At 41.3% G+C, this 18615-nt stretch overlaps 1 protein-coding gene across 1 annotated transcript in view; it reads right to left on the reverse strand.

Annotated features, from left to right (window-relative positions):
- Nucleotides 1-18615, reverse strand: part of LOC124260187 — an 80630-nt gene that overhangs the window by 36019 nt on the left and 25996 nt on the right. Inside the window, exons 13-18 of the mRNA XM_046694445.1 lie at nucleotides 18054-18074; nucleotides 10298-10379; nucleotides 8806-8960; nucleotides 7590-7730; nucleotides 6627-6749; nucleotides 5146-5278 (exon numbers count right to left, since the gene is read on the reverse strand). Coding sequence (XP_046550401.1) covers nucleotides 5146-5278; nucleotides 6627-6749; nucleotides 7590-7730; nucleotides 8806-8960; nucleotides 10298-10379; nucleotides 18054-18074 — 655 coding nt within the window. The remainder of the gene's footprint in view (nucleotides 1-5145; nucleotides 5279-6626; nucleotides 6750-7589; nucleotides 7731-8805; nucleotides 8961-10297; nucleotides 10380-18053; nucleotides 18075-18615) is intronic.

Consider the following 18615-nt stretch of genomic DNA (forward strand, 5'->3'; position numbering starts at 1 on the left):
CTGTGAGAGTTTGTTAGCTAATACATTTTATAATGTAACCATACTGCTTAAGATATGATGAACTTAAGCTAAATATATAATAGCAAAAACCTTTTAGAGTTTTGTTAGCTAATATACTTATATGATATAAACCTAGTATTGAGCTTAAGATATGAAGGAAAACCTTAAGCTACATATATAGCAAAACCCTCAGAGAGTTTGTTAGCTAAAACCATAAAGCTTAAAATATGATGAGCCAAATATATAATAGCAAAACTGAGTTAGCTAATATACCTATATGATATAAACATAATTAAGTATGAAGGAAACTTAAGTTACATATATAATAGCAAAACTCTCGTAGAGTTTGTTAGCTAATACATGTTATAATGTAACCATAAAGCTTAAAATATGATGAAACTTAAGCCAAATATATAATAGCAAAACTCTTTAGAGTTTGATAGCTAATATACCTATATGATATAAACATAGTACTGCGCTTTAAGATATGAATAAGCTTAAGTTACATATATAATAGCAAAACCCGTAGAGTTTGTTAGCTAATACATGTTATAATGTAACCATAATGCTTAAGATATGATGAAACTTAAGCCAATTAGCAAAAAACTCTTTAGAGTTTGTTAGCTAATATACTTATATGATATAAACATAGTACTGAGCTTAAGATATGAATAAGCTTAAGCTACCTATATAATAGCAAAACCTCGTGAGAGTTTGTAAGCTAATATATTTTTATAATATGTGTATAGTACTATGCTTAAGATATAATTAACTTAAGCTACGTGATATAATAGCCAAAACTCTGTAGAGTTTATTAGCTAATGCATTTATAATGCAACCATAGTACTACGCTTTAAGATATGATTAACTTAAGGTAAATATATAATAACAAACTCTGTAGAGTTGTTAACTTATATATTGTATGATGTAATAATCATAGTACTGTGATGATAAAAAGAACTTAAGCAAATTATATATAGCATGTAGCTATTTAGTACTGTTATAAGATAAGTAGAAATCTGTAAGATTGACTTATCTTCTCCCGAGGAACTGTCAACTGTTGTGCGAGGACCCTGGAACCTAATTGGTGGATACCTGAGACGCCCTTGACGGTGATATCTCTCAGATAATGGTTGGCAACCACCATATCGGATCTCCAGAAATAACCCTCCATAATTTCAAATAACATTTGTGTAGATCAATTGTAGAAGTTAGCCTAATATCATGAGTATTAGAAGCTCATGGAGGGTCGGATCGGGTCCATCAGTCTTGTAGGCACATAGTATGACAGTTCTGATCCAAGGAGATGGTAGTACATGAGACTTCAGTCTCATGAACTTGAATATAGAGGAAATAATCTGATGCATTTTTCCTCCCTGTTTGGTTCGGTGGAGATAAATTTACAGTGCTCTTGCTGGCCATCGTGATAGAATCATCGTGATCATGAAGTCCAAGTATGTCATCCAGGCGTTGTTCATAAACCTCACTTGTGAGGTGTTGGAGCACTATATACAGATCCCGGTTGAGCGCTGAAACTTCCGCTTTAATCCTCCAATCAGAAAGCTTAAGTAGGTTTACTCACCATCTAGTTGTGTTAGTAGTTTGATGATGAAATTCAGTTGTAGACTGAGACGCTGTGGATTTAGATCCACTTGTATTCCGCCGCCTAGGTAAATTCGCCTAAGTCCTTTGACGATGTAGGTGCACAACCAGGTGTGTCTGTCCTCGCTGAACTTTATGTAAAATCGCCTGACTGCCGTGCCCCTCGCCCTAACTTGACAGGGAGGTCTCTAACCTGAAGAAAGCAGCCCAATCATGAAGGTTCAGATTAACTGGACTGTAAGGAGGCTTGCTCGCTCACTGATATATAGTTGTCACTTGTAACGCGAGTCTTGAACTGTGAACTAAGACCGACCTCTCATGCGAGGTCGCTGTCCATCGCGTCCAATCAGAACAAGGCATTTTGATTCTGTAGAATACCCGCCAGTGATGTCACCGTGTAGCAGGAAAAACCTTGTATAAAATCTTGCCGCCGCTTATATTAGCATAATCGCCGGTCTTCACCGTAGCTTTCCCGGGTTACCCGAAAGTGACCACGGTTTCGAGGGTTAATGGTAAACGCTACAAACTCCGCCGCCAAATACCTCGCCTGTAATATTAATGCTGGGTAGGTTATTTTCCTGGTCGTCGGAAAGTAACTTCAGTTTTGAATATAATTCGACTTCCTTATATAAAGGTACAAATAAACTTGCAAGTTGTCAGCTTGTAGACTGTATACATGAATGTATCGCCATAATTGTAGAATTAAAGCTGAACTTGTTGTACATATTACTTCTCAGAAACGCTGACGACATTATGAGTTATACTCGCTGTAACAGGTTGCTGTTCAATTTCGATATTGAATTGTTCGCAGATCTGCGAATGGTCACGCATGTAGATAATCGTGATCGTAGTGTGGGATAGCATATTCTAGCAATCTATACGGAAAGTTGATTTCTGTGAATATCTATGAAACGCCGCTGACTAATTAATATAGCTTACGCTCTGTGTTGTAAATAGCCTGTGCAATTGTCTTCGCGAGGCTTATAGATCGCATATGGCATACAGTTGATAGACACTTTATGCGATGTCTTGAACGGACTGACGAAAGTAGCTATATATGACGAAAGTGGCTAGTATATGGAGACCTTGAGGATACTTCCTCGGTGAACGCCGAGACTTCACGGCTCTCAAGTATCCCTTCTAGATCTTCTGGGTGAAGCAGACTTGAGCCACTTAGCCTTCGCGACCTTCGCTGGTTGGTATCGAGTCAGAGCCCGATCAGTATATATATATGTAATTTTTAGAGTAAAAATTGATATTTTATACTTATCCTGACTCATGCTTGCTTCGCGGAACCACCTCTGTGTTCAACAGGATGTGGGTCGGCGGCGCTTACCCTCCGCGGACGCCCCTTGTAACTGGTGAGGCTCTAGTTCCTTCGCTGAGGCGCCTGGGACTTCCTTATCGGGCGTCTAGAGTCCCATCAATATATGAGCCGCTAGCTTCATACAGGGTGTGGTTCTTGCTGGTTCTGCATAAGTAGAGCCGAAGTAGATCATCCTATCATCTTCAGAAGTCGTGGTCACCAAATCTGGTGATAAGAATCTCATTGATCGCTCTAGATCTATTAAGGCCAAAGAACATACGCCTGGCGCTTGAACTTACATGCCTTTATGGTAGGCTGTGTCCACATTCTGTGGCACCGCAGCAATCGGGTCGATCGGAGGTAGGGTGACGACGCCTACATCGCCTTCCTTCATCAGGTATGTCTGCGCTGAGTTGCCACTCTTGGACGGTGAAGATAAATCTAGGTTGTTTACCATCCAATATCTTATCTCAGCGCCTGAGAAGATGATGTCTCCATCATCTTCTGTACCAGCATCGGGTGATGAGAGGTTGATGCTCTTCTGATGGTGACCTGTGTGCTGCTATCTCTATGTCGGGTGACGCTGCCGACTTTGTGGTGACCCGCGAGGTGATCGACGCGGTGATGTACGGGAGATCGCCGTGGTGAACGGGCGGAGATCGCCTAGGTGATCTGGCGCCTATGGATGACCTTGAGTCCGCATCTGAGGATGAGGCCGAGGACGGTGACGATCTCCCCGCTCTTCGCTGAAAGCCTTCGCGAAGACTGTACATCTGGGTCCTTCGCCGAGGTGGTCTGTGACTTCCTTCTCGGCTGCTTCTTCGCGTGGCTGCCACGCTGACTGGGGTGCCTCTGGGTGTTGTCTGGCGCTGCTCAGGCCCTGGGCTGGCTGCTTCTCCCCGCCTGTAGTGGCCCTCCATCATGGTCATGATCTGCCGCAACAGCTCGCCTGGGATGGTCTGGCGACGGCGGTCGGTGCCCTCTCTGCTGGCGACAGCTGCTGAGCCCTCAGGGAAGTCGCCTGACATCAGTGTAGAGACATCAGGCTGCATGGCTTATCTCTGCTGATGTCACTGGTCGCTTCTTGTATGCGACGCCGGGATGATGATCGGTTGATCATCGAGAGGCCCAGTTCAGCGGCTGGAACAATCTCGCTGAGAAAGTCCTAGTAGACTTCGCTGATTTCCTCAGAGGTCGACGCCGCCCTGGGGTGCTAAGTCCGCGCTGAGTGTTGGTAGCGACGGACCCTCAGGAAGATCATCGAATATCAGCGCTAGTACATCAGGCTGCATGTTGATCTGCGCTGACATCACTGTTGCCGACATCGGTCATTCTTTGATGTATTATCAGGTATGATGATCGGCTGATCATCATACAGGCCCAAATTCTGCGACGGAACAATCTCGGCTGAGAAAGTTCTAGTAGACTTCGCTGATTTCCCTCAGAGGTCGACGCTGCCCTGGGGTGTGAAGTCTGGCGCTGAGATGCAGTAGAAGCCCTCTAGTCTTCGGCCGCGACGATGGGATGTCTGGGGAAGCAGGACGCTTCTTGAGGCGGCGGACTACGCCCCACGCCTCCACCACTCTAGCGAATACCAGACGGGAGGGGGTCGACCAACAGCAGTAGACTGGCGAGGGTTCAGGTGTATCAGTCATGGCTAGACTCTGCATACGCGACTCCATCTGCTGCGCTGCCTCAAACATAAAGTATTTATTTATTAAAGGCAGAATTGATAAATTAGTACCGCGAACTGCCACGCGGAATAAAATGAACATGGCGCAGTACAGCTAGGGCATATTAAATGCGATCAGCAGCAGAATAAAAACGAATCTGCAACAGTACAGAATTTTCATCAACGTAATCCACAGAACAAACATGGCGCCCCGTGAATAAACAGTAGAAACACTCTACTAAATATCAATATATAATTGTTGAAGGATACTAGCTAAACCTCTATAGATGTCTATACGAGGTAACTAACTAAATATAATCCAAGGATATAGTGTGTCGGAGACACAGGCGCTCTCACGCCCAGCTCACTGGGCTAAGAAGGAGAGAGTGAGGCACATGGGTAGAGGGTGGCTCTCTCCTCCGCTTGTGGAAGGGAGGTAACTCGTGGTGTACTAATTAGTGATTTTACATTGAAGGGAGCTTCAATTAGGGAGATACAAGTGTTCCACTATGTTCGCAAGAAGAAGAAGACAAGCAAAAGAGCATGAGTCAGGATAAGGAAAAACCAACTTATTGTTCTCATTACTTCCGCAGGCAAACACACTGCCGACGTCGGACAGAAGCATAGTTCCATCGTTGCCGCAGCGGACGTCACGGAACACCACTGGCTCCGAAATGGACACTTCCTCTGGCTGACATCTGAACAATCAGTGAGTGAGTGAGTTATGGGTTTTACACATCAGTACTGAATAACATTCTAATTCAATGTTGTTTTTTTGCTTATATAACTGTGAAGGTCCAGGTTAGAATTGGTCTTCAGTAACACATGCTTATCGTTATAGGCGACTAACGGGATCGGGTGGTCAGGCTCGCTGACTTGGTTGACACATGTCGTCCTAATTGCTTAGACCGGTGCTCATGTTGTTGATCACTGGATTGTCTGGTCCAGACTGGATTATTTATAGACCGCTGCCATATAGCTGGAATGTTGCTGTGTGCAGCGTAAAACTAAACTCACTCACTCACTCACATAAGACTTTGTGTTACATTATTAAGAATTGGTGCAATTATGCAAGGGTGTGTCTGAACTAAAACAAAAGTATTGGACATAAACTTCCATGTTAAACCTTCAAGTGTGTTTTGTCAGATGTTACCACATAGAGGACTTGCCACCACCCTTAAAATTCAGTACCACACTGCACAAGTTCCATTCCCTTTTTTTGAGTAATAATAATAACTTACACAGCGCTGAACTCCACGCCACACAGGCATGCTCTACGCGCATACAAGATGACGGACATTATTACCCCTTTGAGGCACTACAAGGTTAATAGTCACATGACTTATCCCACCGGGTACCCTTTTTCTGCTGGGTGAATAGAGGCAATTTTGAACAAACTCACTTGCCACATACATGCTTCGTTGTGGTGCAGGACAGAAGTCCTAGAAACTCTCAGGAGTCAAGCTGCCAAAGTCTATGCACAAGACCACACACACCACAGTTGTTGATCAAATGCAACCTTTTTTTAGTTTCAGTCTCCCTGACTGGTGCTTGGCATAAATGGGTACAACAAGGACTGGTCGACTCGGAGTCAGTATAATGTGTCTGAGTGGGGTATTCATGCTTCACTGCGGCATGGTATCTCAGTGGGCTAGCACTATTAAACCAGCTTCAGTCTGGGCTAGTACAAGCAGCCGCACATACACATACACACGCATGTACGTCGTCACCTCACCTCACCTCACCTAGTTTCAGTCACCATGACTGTCATGTCACTTATGGAATTAACTCTAAATAAGCTGTAACGCGTACCCAGGTCAAGTAACGCGACCTCAGGTACAAGGGTGCAAAATTTCTACCTATCCAAAACCACACACTGTCAGCGTGAAACTAGCCCAAATTTGCCATGCATCAACATGCTATTATATTCTACTTAAACATTTTATTCAATTGGCCCATGCACTTTAACGTTTTATTTTTCACTTTTCAAGTGAATGGATTGAAAATGGGGAACCGTTAAAAACTTCTCAGTAATAGACCACTCACATGCTGACTTCATTGCCGAGGCCCAACTGTCCAGAACTGTTGTCACCCCATGCATAGACTTCCCCTTCGCTGCCTACAGCAACAACATGACTTGGACCACAGGCGAGCGCAACTACGTCAACACTGAAATATGAATACAATCAAACTTCGAATGTACAATAATGAGGTAAATTGAGATTTGTCTTCTAAGTTTCAAATATTGAAAAAATATAAAAGCTCAGAATTATTCCCAGAAACCTTTGCTAATTATGCTATTATCATCCTAACTGTGTGATTCACACTCGAAGCTACCAGTGAAGATCAAACTCAAAATCTTGTCCAAACCACTAACAGGATCAGGCCCCGATTTCTCGAAACAAACTTAACTTTTTACTCAAATTTCAAACTGAGTTGGACAATTTGAAACAGCTGAATTTTGAACTCAGTTGCATTTTTTAAGAAAAATCCCAAAATACTTAAGTCTTCTATTCACCAAACTCAAGTTGTCTACTATGTTTGAGTTTAATATCGATTTCAGTTCATTCTGGGAAATGCATTTTCTGAAATTTGAGTAAAGATTTGAACTTAAGTCAAAACTTAGACTTAAGTTTGTTTCGAGAAATCGGGGCCTGGTGGCCGGGCTCACTGAGTCAGCTGATGTATGTCATTGTATCCCACTGCTCATCATGCCTATCACTGGATTTTATGTTCCAGACTTATTTATTTAGGGGCAGTGGGGTAGCCTAGTGGTTAAAGTGTTCGCTCATCATGCCAAAGACCCGGGTTTGATTCCCCACATGGGTACAATGTGTGAATCCATTTCTGGTGTCCCCCGTCGTGATATTGCTGGAATGTCGCCAAAATTGGCGTATAACTAAAACTCACTCACTCACTCACTTGTTTATTTACAGAATGCTATCATACAGCTGGAAATTTGCACATTTGAAAGTTTAACAGCAAGCAACCAAACAAATAACTTCCTACCTGAGGAGAGTCTCGATGAGGCGAGGTTTGGAGGCGGACAGCCAATCGTCATGTCCGAGACAACCTCTTGACCCATCACCACAGGTGAGCACTAGTCCATTGTCACTGGTGAACAGGCTGAAGCCATCTCCACAGCAGGCCCTGAAAACACATCACAGACAGGGGTGGAGTGAGGGAGTGAGTGATTGAGTGGCTGAAGCCATCTCCACAGCAGGCCCTGAAAACACATCACAGACAGGGGTGGAGTGAGTGAGTGGCTGAAGCCAATCCACAGCAGGCCCTGAAAACACATCACAGACAGGGGTGGAGTGAGTGAGTGGGTGGCTAAAGCCATCTCCACAGCAGGCCCTGAAAACACATCACAGACAGAGGGGGAGTGAGTGAGTGAGTGGCTTAAGCCATCTCCACAGCAGGCCCTGAAAACACAATTACAGACAGGGGTGGAGTGAGTGAGTGAGTGGCTGAAGCCATCTCCACAGCATGCCCTGAAAACACATCACAGACAGGGTGGGAGTGAGTGAGTGAGTGAGTGAGTGAGTGAGTGCCAGTGAGTGAGTGGTGAGTGAGTGAGTGAGGAGTGAGTGAGTGAGTGAGTGAGTGAGTGAGTGAGTGAGTGAGTGAGTGAGTGAGCGAACGAGCCAGCCAACCAAACAACCAATGGACCAATGGAACGAACCAAATGAATGAACAAACAAACAAATGAATGAACGAACATGTACTGTAACATGAAAAACATTGTTGGTCATTATTTGTAAAGTCATTTAAGTAAAGTGAAATTCGAAACAGATTTACAAGCTTTCCATTTATAAACTTCACAGTTACGATCTATGGGATTTCTAGAAGCTTAAGAAATGAAGTTTTATATGCTGACTTTAAATTTTGATTTGAACCTCAGCAGTTCCTGGATGAGCTAGTCAAAATGAATTTATAAACACCAATAATTCAATACCCACTTCCAATAAAACATTACCTATTGGATGTTCTGTAACTTTTTTGGGGTGACATACAATGATTAATTATCAAATTAAAGATCTAGGGTCTAGATTTTTTAACCTCTCTTAGCGCTAAGATGGTCGTAAGTGCCATACATTAACATTAACTTACGACTATCTTAGCGCTAAGAGAGCTTCCAAAAACTAGGCCCAGGATCCCAATTAATTTAAGCCCTTCTCTCAAACTATATCAATGGATGATATTGTTGTTGATTTCCTCTTACATTGATATTGATTTCCCCTTCAAAGCTTCAACTAATTCTGGCCGAGATCGACTTGCCATGTCCCCATGTCCTAGTTGACCTTTTGACCCTTCACCCCACGTGAACACTTGACGTTCAGTTGTCACGACGATCACATGGTCTGGTCCTACTGCCATCTGCAATGCAGTCAAAGTGAGTGAGTGAGTTATTGTCATATTCAACATAATTTCCATCATATCATTAACGCCCAATAATATGATACCTGTCAGGGATGCTTGTCACCAAGCTTTCAGAATCTTTCAACTGGAATTTTACTTTTCCACTTGCTGATCTTTAAGATCAGTTGATTGGAAAAGAGTGAGTGACTGAGTTTCGTTTTAAGACGCAATATTCTAGCTGTATGGTGGTGGTTGTAAATAATCAACTCTGGACCAGACAATCCAGTGATCAACAGCATGAGCATCGATCTACGTAATTGGGATTACAATGACGTGTCAACCAAGTCAGCGAGCCTGACCACCCGATCCCGTTAGTCGCCTCTTACAACAAGCATGGGTTACTGCATCCTCGATAATCTCCAGGGTATACACTACGATCACTCTCCACTATACCCTGGATGCATCCATGGCTTGGCCCGATGATTTTTTACCTCCCTTGGCTGGATCCGCATTCTCACAGTAGCCAATCAGCTAAGCCGCCATTACATCCGAGCTTGCCAGTGTCAACAAAGATAGCGGTTGTAGCCAAGAAAGTTTGTTCACAGTGCCACTCAGATTTTTGGGGAAATAATACAGACAAATTGACAGATCTGAAACTTTAAATAAATATATAAAAGAACTCCTTCTACATCTTTCAGAGTACCTCTGCATCAATCGTGTTGCCAAGTTTAAACGGTTAGACAATTTATGAAGCGAAAGTGAGTTGTGATTGGTTTGTTCAACTTCCCAGCGTAGACACCTTATTGGATAAAATGCCAGCCCAGGGAGGTAATAAAATCATCAGGCCAAGTTGTGGATGCATTCAGGGTATAGTGGAGAGTGATCGTAACGTATACCCTGGAGATTATCAAGGATGGGGTTACTGAAGATCAATTCTAACTGGATCTTCACGGGTACGACAAGCATAGGCTGCAAAAGACCAATTCTAACCCGGATATTAACGAGGTTCCGGTAAAGAAATGCTGCTGATGATGAAGCTCACCTTGATACAAAATGTCAGCAAAGGCAGACACTTCACAGTAGTTACAGTCAGTACACTCATCAAATATTCGCAACATAAAAACTAAAAACTAAAATCTAATGGTCTGAACAAAATATTATGTTAGCACATGATTGAATGAGTTTAGTTTTACGTTGATTTTAGCAATTTTCCCCCAATATCATGACAGGGACACCTGAAATGAGCTTCATGCATTGTACCCATGTGAGGAATCAAACCCGGGCCGTCGGCGTGAAGAGCGATGGCTTTAACCACTAGGCTACCCCACCACCCCTTTTTCCAATATAACTGTTACCTGTCTGATTTTCATTCGTGGTGGCAGGTCCGTGAAACACGTCAGGTTCCCGGTGGCCGATTCCATGTAGTACAGCACCGACCTGGAATATACAGAGTCTGGCAATGTAGGACATGGCATCATCAGCGCCAGACTTTGGTTTACAAATCCATCCAAATTCAAAGGCATAATAAAAGAAAAACATATAAAACTCAGAGTTTTTTCTACGTACGAAAAGTAAGCAAAATGTAAACATAAATAAACATACAATACTGATGCTATCATTGTAATTATATCAAATACTATAAATAACAACAGTTTAAATTTATCAAAATTACTTCAAAACACAATGCATTATGACAAAGTGAGATCGTTGCTGCATAGCGATCGGATGACACCTGACTAAGTACTGTTTGTTAGAAGACCATTGGACACAACACTGTAATTACACCATCTGTTGCAGGTGAATGAGGGAGTGAGTGAGTGAGTGAGTTACTTCATTTGCTTAGGCGGAGAAGCATTAAGAGTTGAGCTCACTGATTCTGCTGCAACCATTTCATCGTAACCAGGTGTGAGTAAGTGAGTGAGTATGGTTTTACGCCACTTTTAGCACTATTCCAGCAATATCACCGCAAGGAACATCAGAAATGAACTTTACACACTGTACCCATGTGGGGAATCAAACCCGAGTTTTCAGCATTACATGCAAACGCTTTAACCACCAGGCTACCCCACCGCCCCAAACATGGCTAAATCATTCTGAATGTTTCTGTCACAGTGAATTATAAACTTAGACTGTAAACTGTGAAATTTCTATCAACAGATTATCAACATATAAAAAAACAATGACATCACTACAATGTAACAACTACAATCTACTAACCATGTGTATAATTATTTTACGTAACAGGCGTGTGCATTTCACATTGTGCAGCAAGCAAGCTGACAACAATATCTCACATGCGTGCATTAAATCAAATGTGTTTTCCCTAACATTTATTCTACACAAAGATGGACATAGATCGATCTTGCAGTGACACATTTTTTGGTCTGAAGCAGGAGCAAATGCTATCTGGAAGAATGTGGCACACTTCACTTGAGTTTTAAAAATCTGATTGCACCACTTAACTTCCACTTTCATAAAATACACAAAGAATTTAGTTAAGCACCCCCTGACATATCTCACGAATGAATGAGTCCCGATCTTAACCCTTTGGAGCATATCTGACATGATTGTTTTGTATTGCATCTGGAGGGCACCCTCCCTGTAACAGAACATGGACCAACTGGAAGCTGCTTTTACATAATTGGACTGCCCCTTCAGAGTTGGAGGCTGTGGGGTTGTGAACAGGGACCCTCCTGTACAGAACCTGGACCAACTGGAAGCTGCTTTACACGAGGAATGGAGTAGACTGCCCTTCAGAGGATCAGGAGGCGGACAGGGGGTAGGAGGAGAGGAGTGCTGGCTGTCACACAGTCACATGGAGGTTACACTCGGTATTGACCTTGAATCGTGTAAGACACGCAAAACGACATTTTGAAAGTTCACATTCACTAATAAATTCAACATTAAACATTGCAGGGCCACACTTGTACAGACATGGTTTTGTATGAAAATCAGTAGTGTTTTTTTTAAAATGAGCAACTATCATAAAAAAAGCAACATGGATTCCAAACATTTTGTCGTTTTTGAGTCAAAGGATCACGTGGGTCAGAAAAACTCCATGAGAAAAAAATCATTTTTTCCATCGTGCCAGTCTAAGTAAACTTAGGCTCAGTATTATTCTCTACACTGCTATACTGAGTCTAACAAAACCTTGTGGAAGGTCGCGTCAGGTAACCTTTTCAACTGACCAATCAGAATACAGCTTACCAAATCGCGAAAGTTGACATTCGCGCATACCTTTTGAACTTTTACCTCGAAAATGTTTTGTACCCGAACGATTCTGAATGCTATTTTCCGTATGATCGCTTGCAGATGGAGCACGCCACAACAGTGAGTAAACAGTCGCTGAAAATAGCGTTTGGTAAGTATTCAAGGATGTCAGCTTGCGGAAATATTAGCTAATGATAACCATGTCAACAGAAACCCAAAAGCGTATATTCTGCTATTCAATGTATCTATGTTTTATGCGGGTTTTCATTTGTTGTGAGATCAGTGTTGGCGACTGGGGAAGAGAAAATACATTTTGTAAGTCCCGCCGAAACTTAAATAGTAGCTGTTGTCTGACTGGTTAAATCTGTTCAGCCGTCTCGCGTTTGATTGGACGGTCATAGGTTGCTCAAAGGTTACCTGACGCGACCTTCTACTATGTTTTGTTAGACTCAGTATAGCAGTGTAACGTTTACTTAAGACTGTTCCATCGTGGTCACAACAAGAAGTTTTATGTACATGTTGAAAACCTATCATTGCAAAAATACAGGGGGTGCTTAAATTAAGTTCTTTGTGTATATTTCATTTTCGTGACGCAGAAACTGGATATGCAGATTTGAATGCTGCACACACTCATATTGAGAAGTAAGTGTGTGAGTGAGTAAGTATAGTTATACGCCGCACTCAGCAATATTCCAGCTATATGGCGGCGGTCTGTAAAAAATTGGGAACCGATGACATGTGTCAACCAAGTCAGCGAGCCTGACCACCTGATCCCGTTAGTTGCCTCTTACGACAAGCATGGGTTACTGAAGGCCAATATTCTAACCCGGACCTTCACAAGTTAGAAGCCCCAACAGACAGGCTAATCAGCAAGTTCACCTGACACGACCTCTCATGGACACATCCTCAGATCTTCGTGTGGAGAGGTATGGTATTGTAAAAGTCCAGATTTAATGACACTGACGCCAGAATGACCCCATTTTCAGGGATGTCAACTTAAGGATCTCAATAACTGTGGTCTAACATTTGTAAGGTTTTCAAAAATAATCAGCAAACAGCCCAACCTCAACAAAACTAAATCAAAGATGTGGTGACTCTTGGGCCAATTAGTCTCTTTTTTAAGAAAAAAAATATGTCTTTTTCTATCTACTAAATTTTAAAAGATTGACATTTATGAAAGAAAACAAAACAATGACAAACAAAGATATTCCATCACTAGAAAACTTGAATGTATGTACATGTTATAAAAGTGATAGGATACATCATTATGGCACAGCCTTTATTATCAACATTCAGAACTGTCTGTGTAAATTTGTTTTCAAGAAACAGCCAAATCAGCCCCAGAGAACACAGTTCATCAATCTGAATGATTACATTATCATTGTAATGATAAGATTGACAGTTAACTATCAGTACTATGAATACATAACAACATAATATAAATGATTTTATCTTACCTCACACATAAATGTTGCTTTCTGATTGGCTGAGCGCTCTTCTATTATTTTCAATGTACCCTGCTTACAAATGAGTAACATTTCAATGTACCCTGCTGTTAATGGCAACTCATTTGGTACTTTCATGTATGATGTATGGAAATTATCGATGTTTTAATGCAAATCGATGGAAGGGAGATAATTATAAATCTGTTTTTCTTGTCAGCAAAATCTAGCGATGGCTACAAAAAGATTAGTACCCGTGCTTCAAACCATTCAAAATTAACATTAAGGTGTTCGGTAAGATAAATACGTTGTTCACTGGTCCCTTCAGGCTCAGGGAACATAAACAAACATCAAGGGTACATCAACCCATGCCCCCCTCGTGACCAGTGAACAATAATGTAGAGGAACACTGTACATGAACAGAGATTTTGGAAGAGCTAATATACTTTAGAACACATTTGTTTCATCATGGTTGCAGCATACAAAAAAGATAGATGTGTTTTCCATGTGTTACGGATGCAAAGTGAAAACAATGCTACATCATGTCATATTATAGTTTGTTGAAACGGTTATTTAAAGATTAAAATACAATGATGTTGTTCACCTCCACAAAGACAAGAAAAAGCAAGAAAAGAAAAATTAAAAATCGCCCATAAAAAATCCATGTTGCAAAAAGAAAGCATTTGTGTGCATACCGTTGGCAAACATATGAACAACACTTTAGACTAGAACATGGTAAATCACTGTCTTAAAGGTGTTTCAGAAAGTATGAGAAAATACATAACTTCTTTGAATATTTTATGTTTTTTCTACAATTTTATTTTTTTACTGTTGCATGGCTGTCACATGTCTATCACATGACTGTCACAAACTGTTGACTTGGTTGTTACGGATTTGGGCCCCATTCCTGAAAGTGATTGTGGTGCTACAGCAGTTGTAAGTCTATGCTAAAGTATGGGAGTTGTGATCATCTTAGCGCTTTGATCGCTTTGAGGAACGGGGCCTTGGTAACTTGTTGCAATAGTGTCCAGCTGTACAAAGTGATGGTTACCTGAGTGAGTGAGTAAGCTGTGTTTATGCTGCTTTCAGCAATATTCCAGCAATATAGCATTAAGTCAATCATTGTCAAAGAGAGGGAGAGTTATGGTTGGTTGGTTAGTTTGTTGTTTAACCCCGCACTCAGCAATATTCCAGCTACATGGCGGTGGTCTGTAAATGACCAGACAATCAAGTGATCAACAGCATGAGCATCAACCAAGCCGGCAAGACGGACCCTGCAACGATAGTTGCCTCTTACTTGACAAGCATTCATTGTCAAAGAGAGAGAGTTATGGTTGCTGAAGACCAGTTCTAACCCGGACCTTCATGGGTCGAAAGAGTTGTGATAACCTTAATGCCAGAATCTATTTGTGGAGCGCAGCCCTGTGCAATTTTTGACTGGTGCACAAAGTTTCAATAAGGTTGGTACAGTATCTTCACAAATTGTCGTCGAAATATTACAATTAACAAGATCACATGTGTCTAAAACTTTCATCAAGAAACACATGACAACATAAAAATGTCTGTAGCTAAGTGATGTACCTTTTTAAAAAATTATGAAACATAAGCATATTTACTGCAATTTCTAATGTGCTGCATTAATAATGCCATACTGTGGTATGACATCAAACAGGTTACAAAATAATTTGTTTGTTTATTTGTTGCTGAATGCCGCAATAAGCAATTTTCCAGCTATATAATGTCAGTCTGTAAATAATCAGACCAGACCAGACAATCCAGTGATTTACATCATGAGTATGGATCTACGCAATCTGGATGTGATGACATGTCAACTAAGTCAACTAAGTCAGTGAGCCGGACCACCCATTGCCTTTAGCATGGGTTGCTGAGATCAAGTCTAGCCTGGATTGTTGTGGGTGGTTACAGTATAATGATGCATAATAATATAATGACACCCTGGTGCTTCTCTCATTCACACTGCACAGCAAATGGTGGGGTCATAAACGATGACGTGACTGTTACTCTATAATCAGATAATAATTAACAGAAATGTTCACATAGGTGATAGATTGACTTGTTGTGTGATAAGGTGATACAGTATTTTATTACCCTTAAGATAAATTTGTCGAATACTGATTGGTCAATAGCCAAAGCATGTGTAACCATGTCGGCGGATTTGCCAGGGTGTATGGACCGTACACCCTGTCAAATCTGTCACATGTTACGCCGCACCCAGCAATATTCCAGCTATATGGCGTCGGTCTGTAAATAAATCGAGTCTGGACCAGACAATCCAGTGATTAACAGCATGAGCATCGAATTGCACATTTGGGAACCGATGACACGTGTCAACCAAGTCTGAAAGCCTGACCACCCGATCCCGTTAGTCGTCTCTTACGACAAGCATGGGTTACTGAAGGTTCATTCTAACCCGGACCTTCACAATTTTTTTCAAAGATACATACTAAACTACTAAATGTTGTATATGCTTTAAAAACCAAATTCTGCATCTTAAAATGCTAACCGTAACATAGTTTACTTTAATTAAAACAAAATTGAAACTGAAATTTGGTACATTTAGGGATGGCTATAAAAATGTGGCACGATCCCGATATCCAGTACTTCCCATTGATTACAATGGTCATTGTGTGTGCCTTGATCTTTTTAATCATTTCAGGAAACTATAGTGCACATACTGCTGCAATTATGAAATTTAGACCCTAATGTGCTTTTCAGTATGCGACCCACTGCTTTTGAGGTATTGTGTGAACTAGGTGCATATGTATGCTAGTGTTTGGACGCAAAGTTTACAAAATGACCTTGGCTTCAGGTGAGTGAGTTGGGTTTTACGCTGCTTTTAGCAATATTCCAGCAATATCATGGCAGGGGGATACGAGAAATGGGCTTCACACATTATACCCATTTTGGGGGATCGAACCCGGGTCTTCAGAATGACGAGCTAACGCTTTAACCACTAGGCTACCCCACCGCCCTGGCTTCAGGTGGTTCTTAATTTATGCTTTTTTAAATGATAATACATTTATTGGTTTACGCAGTTATTTGTGATACGAGTAGCAGCACTGCATCCATAGCATCAGGGTGCATATTGCTACTTGCCTCAACCATACTACAACATCTCTGACACTGATCTAAAACTAAACAACCTCAAATAAAAAAGAGTCGTGTAATGTACTGAACCTAGAATCACAATAATGTCAGGACAGGTGAAGTGTGAACAACAGACATGACATATCCTCGATAACCCAGGGAATTAAAATTCCTCTTGTGATTATAAACCTTGGACTTATTCCCCACTAAACAGCTTGTTCAGCTTGACCTGAGCTACTCTACATATTCATGACCTAGGAGGTCAAATGGCACAAACGGCTGGTCGAGCTAACGTTATTAAATAGGGGAGCAAAGAATGTTATTAATGTTGCTTTGTGCGAAGCATGCATACATGGAATCGTTACAGACCAAATCGGAAAAATTAAACCATCTGTAGCTTGTTTTTCAAAGAGAGTTAGGACATTGCTGACGATTTTTCGATTCAAACGGCGACCTTGTCTCGGTTGTTCGGACATGTTGACAATCAAAAGACTCAGGTGCACCCCTTGACAATAATAGACCGAACCAGTTGTGACACGGTCACGCAATGCATTAGTATTAGCTTGATCAGGTCAAGCTGAACAAGCTGTAGCTGTATGTCATTACAGCTTTATCCTGAGCAATAGTAGTATTCCAACAATATCACGGCGGGGGACACCAGAAATGGGTTTCGTACTTTACCATGTGGGGAATGGAACCCAGGTCTTTGGTGTGACGAGCGACCGCTTTAACCACAAATTTACTCTATCCTGCATATCAATAACACTTGGGCAGAATTTCTGCTGCTCATGGGTTTGAAACGAACAACCAATCAAAATACCAATAATGAACAAGGGTTTGGAATGGATTTACATTCAACATCAATGGCCTTGTTGGGCTCTTGATTTCTAAAATCAAATTAGAAGACGTTCATAAATTTTAGTGGATGAGTACAGAAAGAGTTCATGCCGCACATTCAAGCTAAATGGCAGTGGTCTGTAAATAATCGAGTCTGGACCAGACAATCAAGTGATTGACATCATGAGTATCGTTGTACACAATAGTGTCAACCAAGTCAGCAGCTTGACCACCTGATCCCGATAGTCACCTCTTACGACAAGCTAGGTTGACGAAAACCAATCTAACAACGAATCCTTACTGGTCGGTTTCGTGGCATGTTCGATCGTACATGAACATTGACATTTGATTGGATATCTATCAAACACAAGACAGGCAATAAGGATATTCGAAATGGCAACATCACTTGCATAACTGAAGGAGGAGAATGTGTCCAGGGAACAGAGCAGGGAAATTATATTTAGCCCTGGATTATCGAGGATGGATCGGAAGAGGCACAGAAAACATTATATACCTTTTCTCCATTCTTTTCGGGCTGATGCAAACAGGGAAGAATAAAACAAGCTGAATATGGATGACAACAGCAAAAGCCAAACAGGGTTAGCAATCACAATGAAACAATCTGTAGAAGGCTCAGCTGTGAATATATTCAGCTTCCAAACAAAGTGTCCTTGGCTGGCAATTTGGGAAAAAATGTTGTTTTGTTCAAAGGTGGGATTTATTAAAGTTCATATTAATAAAAAAAAATTGAATATTTTACAACATACAATTCATACAATAATCATACAATAATGTACAATTAGACTGGTTCCTCTTTGTTGGTCCTGTTATCACTGGAATACAAGTGTCCCCAACCAAGTCATTAGATTAGTAGTAACAGAGATAGTAACTCTGGTAGTAACCATAGTTACAGGAAACAGGAACGTTCTAATCCCAACACATTTGGCCTCTGAGTGGGTCCAAAAATATAATTTACTGGATCTTATCTATTACATAAGCCCTCCCTCTTTAACTGCATTATGAACAAAAGTAAATGCTGGAAAATTTTATTAAATTGTAAAGCTGTCTTTTTGAAA

Source organism: Haliotis rubra, unplaced genomic scaffold, assembly GCF_003918875.1.
Source record: "Haliotis rubra isolate DU_JTF1 unplaced genomic scaffold, ASM391887v1 Scf753, whole genome shotgun sequence".
Classification (NCBI taxonomy): Eukaryota; Metazoa; Mollusca; class Gastropoda; order Lepetellida; family Haliotidae; genus Haliotis; species Haliotis rubra.